Source organism: Melanotaenia boesemani, chromosome 4 (genome assembly GCF_017639745.1).
Source record: "Melanotaenia boesemani isolate fMelBoe1 chromosome 4, fMelBoe1.pri, whole genome shotgun sequence".
NCBI lineage: Eukaryota > Metazoa > Chordata > Actinopteri > Atheriniformes > Melanotaeniidae > Melanotaenia > Melanotaenia boesemani.
This window is the reverse complement of record NC_055685.1, coordinates 29,288,637-29,296,355: the sequence shown is the minus strand read 5'-3', so window position 1 is coordinate 29,296,355 and position 7,719 is coordinate 29,288,637. Positions and strand designations below refer to the sequence as shown.

The 7,719-nt window shown below is 35.6% G+C and overlaps 1 protein-coding gene across 1 annotated transcript; it reads right to left on the bottom strand.

The window, feature by feature from the left end:
* Positions 1-1,170: 1,170 nt before the first annotated feature.
* LOC121638018 (polymeric immunoglobulin receptor-like) lies at positions 1,171-7,188 on the bottom strand. The gene is made up of 6 exons (XM_041982438.1): positions 7,152-7,188; positions 6,674-7,009; positions 5,218-5,511; positions 2,403-2,504; positions 2,268-2,323; positions 1,171-1,290 (listed from the first exon to the last, which is right to left on the bottom strand). The coding sequence occupies exons 1-6, from the start codon at positions 7,186-7,188 to the stop codon at positions 1,171-1,173; spliced, it is 945 nt and encodes a 314-aa protein (XP_041838372.1).
* Between the last annotated feature and the right edge of the window lie 531 nt (positions 7,189-7,719).

The window sequence follows — 7,719 nt, the reverse complement described above, 5'->3', positions numbered from 1 at the left end:
GTGACACATGAAGCAGAGGAGTGGTTATGATTAGTAGATTAAATGTTAAGTGTCATTCAGTTCAAGTGAGATTCACACTATTTCAACTGGTTTGATTGGTCTAAAATGCAATACTAATAACTGTTGTGTGATTATTTTATTCTTTTGGAGATTGCTAAAATTCATTATCATACTCTGGTTTAATCAGACAAAATCTTACTGGAAAAGGTTTCAAGATCTATCATTGAAGTAAAAGTAACATAAAACGATATGATGAAGACACTGATACAATATAAAATTCTGTTTTTCTTTTTGAAAGTCTTGAATAAAAGACGTTCACCTTCAATACCAAAATGCTGGAATACTGTGGAAATTAAAAGCAGAAATGAAAAGAAATGTAATGATTTATAAACCACTGTTTTATTGATAGCAAAAATAAAGAAAACATAAAATGTTAAAAGTCAGACATTTTACAATTTCTTGAAAAGCAATAGTTCATCTTGAATTTGATGGAAGCAATGAATTAAAAAAAGGCAGGACCAAGGACAACTACACAGTGTCATAGTAAATTATACTAAAAAGACACAGTTGGAGGAACATGATCCAGAAATTTCGACGGATTGCCAACAGGTCAGAAACATGATCAGGTATAATAATAAAGAGCACCTTAGAGATGTTTGTAACTCAGAAAGTAAACTAAAGGTGTCTATTCCTAAAAGTAGGATTGAGGAGGAAAAACGTTTATTGGAGGGTCATCAAGTGAGGATACAAATATGAGATTAAATTAAATAAAAAAAGAAAAGATTTAATTAATCCCAGAGAGAAACTTCAATGTTCTACTTTTCTTTAAACAATAACAAAATCTGTATCATTTACAGAAGTCTTTCTAGCATCTGTATGTGGAGGAAGTGTGATATACACATCCCAAACTCCTCTTTTCTCTCTTTCTCTGACTAAATTAATTGTATAAACCTGCAGTTTGCATCATATTCCTCATTTTGCTATTGCAAATTAACAATAAAGTTATTGCCAGTGAGAAGCAAACATTTAAAGGTAAATGTATTCTAAAAATATGATATTAATACATGAAGTCAAAGACAAACAAAGTTTTCAGGAAGATGCAGCTGATGTTTCACACATGAATACAATCTGTGTGTTTGTGCAGGTTCTTCTTCATTTATTGGTTTTACTCTAGGATTCATTGTTGTAGATTTGCTCTGATGAGACGTTTTCATAGTCTGGTTGGTCCTCATCGGTATCATCAGGATGGTAACGCTTCATTTTTACAACAGCATCATGAATTTCATTAAGCTTAAAAAGAAAGAACACAGAACAGGAAAACTTCACTCACTAATCACCAACATAAGCTAGAATGAAATGGTTGTCTGGAAAATCTGCTCACAAATTTAGTTGGAAAAGTACGTCTACATTAATTCAGTCAGTTTGTTTTACTTAGCGAGGCAATTATCTTTTATAAACTAGTTTGCATTAACACTGTTATAAATTGGACTAATATGAATTTGTTTTAACAATGAATTGGCTTGAATTGATTATTTTGTAAAGTGCATTGAGAAAACTTTATTGTTAATTGCTACTTACAAATAAAGCTAAACTGTACTGAATTTATATTCCACACAGAGCTTAAAAATAGCCCAACAATTAATCTGTATGTGAGTCTGTAATGATTAATCATCCTAAATAAATAAATAAATAAATAAGGAGAAATTCTCTGATGTTAATTCTCTTTATGACTATTTAGATAGGATTGTTTTAGGTAACAGCCCTACAGCCACACTAAAAGTCCTGAGAGGCCAATCATGTATGAAGCTGCACATTAAACTGGATGGAAATATACAACAGCATGTTCTTTACAAGGATGTTTATGACAATCTATTCAGAAATGTTAGAGTTATACTGATCAAAGCAACTCAAAAGTGAGAAACAACATTCAAGCAAGAATGAGAAACTGGTGTAAACAGGAAGTTTTATTGATTTAAAAGAAAGAAAACAGGAAGTTAGTGCAAGAGAGGGATTAAACTTTTAGGCTAAAAGATTTAGTTTGTCTTCAAAGAGCGTCTTGATTGCATAGAAAGTCACACTCTTTTTAAAAACTATTTAAATACATCTATACACTCTTACTCATTATCAAACTTAGTCTACATACATAAACACACACACACACACACACACACACACACACACACACACACACACACACACACACACACACACACACACACACACACACACACATTTCTAAGCAAAGCTTTGGACTTCAGTTTACTTACATCCTCTGAATCCACCACTCCCTGTGGGTCCACAGTCTTTGGTTTGCTTCTGTCTCCTGGAAAAACAGACTATCAGAACATGTGTGCAGGTTTATGTCTTTCTTTACAGGAGTGCTTATGAACACCATCTCCTACCTCTGTCTTTGGAACATTTGCACTTATAAACTATGACCAGCACAGATGCCATGATTAGCAGCAGCACCACAGAAACAAGGAGAACCACATAGAGACCGGCATCTAAAACACAATTTAAAAATAACACAGAATACAGATTAAAACCAGAGATCACCTCCTCACACATGTTCAAAGCACTTCACTGTTTGACCAGAACTGAGTATCTGAACTGGAGCCCCAGGCTGGACTCAGTCAGGTTAGTCTGAGGATTTTCAAGAATGAATTTTTCAGAGGTGGAAGAACTGTTTAGAGGTGTCTAATAAGTGAAAGTACTGATGCATGAATGTAGAACTACTGAATAAGAAGTAAAATTCATTTAATGAAAGTAGAGTTTCAGTAGAACTAGGGAACTATGTCCAGGGGCTGAAGCTACTTGATGCAGCCAGCTTGGTGTAGAGTCTTGGTGCAGCACTTTGCTGCACATCGCCTACCTCTCTCTCTGTCCTGTCAGACCATTTTGAAATAAAGGTGATTAGTGCCAGAACTGAAGAAATTCTTGTGGATAAGAGTTAATAAAAAAAAAAAAAAAAAAAAACTAAATCCAGTCCAACTGACTTGACTTAACCTACAATGGATACCATAAGCTGGATGGATGGGAATCTTACCAAAAGCTCCAAAATCTAATTAGGAAACAGTACTTTAATAGAATAAAACACAACAGTAAAACATTTGTCACGTTTAACTGTTGCAAACTGACAGAGTTCACACTTTTAATGCTGTCTTCATATATCTTTACTTCCTTAAAATAAACCTTCATTTATAATGCAGAAAAATGAACAAAAAAAGTGAACTGACACCTTTGATTTTCTATTTGTATGAACTCTATATTTACTAACCGAAAGTACACTTATATGCAGGCACACAAACTTTTACCTTCAAAGGGTTTTCCTGGAACATGCGATGAATTGACTGAGAAAGTTTTCACAGTGATGGTTTCCTGATGATACTCTGTCATATATATATATATATATATATATATATATATATATTTACACACTGTGTGTGCACAATCATTAGGCAAGTGAGTATTTTCATTTTCATGCATACTTTTCAACTCCAAGCTGTTTAAACCTAAATACTTATTGGATTTAAACATGATGTGGTGTGTGTTTGTCTAACAAGGGAAAGTGTGACCTGAGGAGAACAACACCCTATATTAGGCTGTACATAACTATTAGGCAGCTTGTTTTCTTTAGGCAAAATTGTTCAAAAAAGGGATTTTTAACAGACTCTGAAAGGTCAAAAATTATAAAAAGTCTTTTAGATGGATGCAGCGCTCTTGAAATTGCCAAAATATTGGGGCGTGATCACTGAACCATCAAACGTTTTGCTGCAAATAGTCAACAGTTTTGCAAGAAACGTGTTGAAATCAAACATGTAGCTACCAGGAACCCATTATCCTCCAGCCCTGTCATATTACAGAACTGCAACGTACCCGGAGCATCCAGAAGTACACGGTGTTCAGTGCTCAGAGACATGGCCAAGGTAGGGAAGGCTGAAACCCGACCACCACTGAACAAGACACATAAGTTGAAATGACAAAACTGGGCCAAGAAATATCTGAAGACAGATTTTTCAAAGACTTTATGGACTGATGAGATGAGAGTGACTCTTGATGGACTAGATGGATGGGCCCTTGCTGGATCAGTAATAGTCATAGAGCTCCATTTCGACTCACATGCCAGCAAGGTGGAGGTGGGGTACTGGTATGGGCTGGTATCATTAAAGATGAGCTAGTTGGACCTTTTCGGGTTGAAGATGGACTCAAAATTAACTCCCAAACCTACTGGCAGTTTTTAGAACACACTTTCTTCAAGCAGTGGAACTAGAAAAAGTCTGTACTTGCAAGAGGTCCAAGATTGTCATGCAGGTCACCGCTCCATCACATGCACCGAAGTACTCCACTGTGTGGCTAGCCAGTAAAGGCCTTAAAGATGAACAAATAATGACATGGCCCCATTCTTTGCCTGACTGAAACCTAATGAGACCTCGTAAGAACTAGTGGGTCCTTCTTAAACATGAAATTTACGGTGAAGGAAACAGTACACCAGTCTGTACAGTGTCTGGGAGGATGTGGTTGATGCTGCACAAAAGGTTGATCGTTAACACATCAAGAAACTGACAGACTCCATGAATGAAAGGATTATGACCATTATTGAAACGAAGGGTGACGATACTGGTCACCGGTTTTGTTTTTAAATGTCAGAAATGTTTATTTATACATTTTGAATGGTTTGTTTATTATTCTGACATTAACAGATGAAAATAAACACGTGAGATGGGACAGTTTTCATTTTTCATTTAGATGCATAATAATTCTGTACACTAATGGTTGCCCAATAATTGTACAAAAAAGAAAGCCAAGACCTCACGTACTTTTGTAAATATTCAGGTTTGAGCTTTATTAACATTTTTGGGTTGATGGAGAGCATTGTAGTTGTTCAAAAATAAAATTAATCCTCATGAATAAAACTTATTTTTTCTCTCTAACTCTGCACATGTCATATGTGTCCTGAGATAACCAGGAAATATATAAATACAGACAAGGGGAAATAAATGTTTTCATGAAATACAAAATAAACACTGATCTAGTGATGACTTTAAATACTGATAGGTCAAGGTTGTTTTTAGTGCTTCTTCCACAAATTCTGTATATTGGTGATGAAGTTTAAATTTATTAATTTTTTTGTCTCAGTGTGCTTAAAAGTTAACACCGTACATACATTTTAGCTTTTTGATACCATGATACTCTCAGTGGCATCAGTGTTGATCTTACCTACTGACAGATGAATCTTGGTGTAGTTTCCAACACTCCACTGTGCATCTGATCCACACCAGTACGTCCCAGCATCACCTGCTTCCAGGTCCTTGATTGTGACCAAGTAGGAGCTGGAGGAAACATTATGCAGTGTGAACCTGTTTTGACTCATCATATCTGTGCAGCTGTTGTATTTGTCTCCTTTGCAGAGGAACTTCCTGTTGTTCTGGTGTTGTGGTGGATAAGGACACTGCAGAGTTACTGCACGTCCCACAATGCCCCTCATGTTCTTTGACTTCACACAGCACCATTCTGTTGGACAAACAGAACAAATTCATTTGTTAAACTTAAACATTCCAAGTTGAGTTTCAGCCACAGAATGACTGTACATTAAGGTGTTTAATGATCCTACTTTTGTCTTGTCTTATATAAAAACTTTGTTAGTTCTCAGGAATCTTAAGCCATCAGATTTTTTTCTCTTACAATGTGTTGCATTGAAAATGGTAAAATAAATTTATGTGGTGTCTGTGGGTCGTACTTTCAACTTCCAGCTCAACAGCAGAGAAAACATCCAGTCCTGTGTTTCTATGGACACCACAAAGGTATAACCCAGAATCTTCTAGAGTCAGACTGACAATGTTCACTGTGAATCTTGTCGTCTTGTCATCGGTGAGTCTGAACCGTCTGTTCTGGGTGCTGTTTGAGGTGATTACTGCCTGCTGCAGACATGTGGAGGGCTGCTTTCCTCTGCAGAGGTACTTCAGGTTGTTCTTATCCTGAGACTCATACGGACAGCTGATGGACACTGAGCCTTCCTCATGACTTTGGATTTTATTCACTTCATCACAGTAGATGTTTGTTAAGGAAAACAAACCATATCAGAACATACAGCTTTTATCCAATAATTTTGTAAATGACTTGGTTACGGTGTTATTTGCTGTCCTTTTTTAACATTTTGCTGTTCTTTATCTCATTTATTCCATTGCAGATATATTATTAGAAAGTCACTTCCTTTGTGTGGTTCTGGGCCTTAGAGTCGGTTCAGTCCATGAAAACAGTCAAACTTAATTCTGCCTGATATCAGGAGATCCCTTCATGTCTTTGTATGAATTCTTCTCCACTTAAATGAGCATTAAAACAAACCTCATTCACTGTGTTTTCTCTATTTTTACTATTATATCTTCCCAGGAATTAAGTTGTCATTGTTTTAAGCTTCTACATTACCTGTGTGAGATCTTTGAAATTACATAAACACCCAGTCAAAAGTTTGAACACACTTTCCCATTAGATTTAATGAGAACGTATCCAAACCTTTTATTGGTACTGCACTTTTATTGAATTCATTCAACTAACACCTCTATCAGTCATTGTAAACACTAACTTATCAATTTATTAGTTCTGTACTTTAGCCTTTTTAATTCATTGTACTTGACAACAAAATAGAACCTCATTTGCAGAAACTTTATTTACATACCTTGTCTTATTTCCAGTTTTACTCCAGTGTAGATGTCTTTTATAATACCAGGCCTGCTCACAGCACACCAGTATTTTCCAGCATCCACAGCACTCAGATCAGAGATGGTCACGGTGTAGATTCTTGTCTTTCTGTCTTCATAGATGAAGTATTTGGTTTTATTTGTTTGTATTGTCGTAATCAGAATATCACTGTTATCACTGCAGTCGTCCTTACACAGATACTTCTCATAATCCTCATAACCATCATCATAGCCACAGGAAATCTTAACATCTCTGCCCTCATATCCAAACACATGGATTACACCATCTGCACTGCTCACAAAACTCAGAGAAGCTGTGAAGAGAGATAAGAAAAAAGAAAAAAGCGAATGGACAAGCTCAGAAACAGGATGTGGTAATCTGCCATTCTTTCATGTTTTATTCTTCCCGCTCTTCAGACACATATAATTATCATTTAATTGAAATAAACAACTTACTGCAGAGGATGAAAAAGAAGTTCTGAAAGCTCCACATCTTTGCTTTGTTCAATAGAAATGATAACTTTTTCAGGAAGTCTGTGTTGATTTTCACAGTTACGCCCACATTTCATATCAACATCATTGGTACATACACTACTTATGGGGCATTTCATATCTATAAATATCTATATGTAAAGTTATTACCAAGTATGTCTTTGTGATAAATAGAACAACAAAATAATGCAGCTGTGTTTTTATATAATATTCCTATTATATAAATATAATATATTGTTTGATAAATATTTTTATAGAATAGCTAAAAAAAATAGACAAAATAATGTCTGTAGAAGTAAAATATTGCAAGTGAAATAAATTACACTTTATTAACAGTTCATGCATCAGAGGGTTAACAGTTAGTAGAAGTGGTTTTATGTCATGGTTGCTGAGCTGCTCTGCAGTGTTGCAATCAGGATGACCTCCTACACCTGCCCTGATTGTGATTCCCTTCACCTGCTCCCTGCCCTACTTATACACTCCCTGCCAGATGGTTAACAGTACTACCTTGTTGAGATCCAGCTATTTTCTT

Bases quoted from the DNA above. Each gene is read 5' to 3' on its own strand.
- LOC121638018 (XM_041982438.1), bottom strand. From the start codon at position 7,188: ATGTGGAGCTTTCAGAACTTCTTTTTCATCCTCTGCA. The intron at 7,010-7,151 runs GTAAGTTGTTTA...CTCTCTTCACAG, and splicing joins CTTCTTTTTCATCCTCTGCA to CTTCTCTGAGTTTTGTGAGC. The intron at 2,505-5,217 runs GTAAGATCAACA...ATTGTGTTTTAG, and splicing joins CAAGATTCATCTGTCAGTAG to ATGCCGGTCTCTATGTGGTT.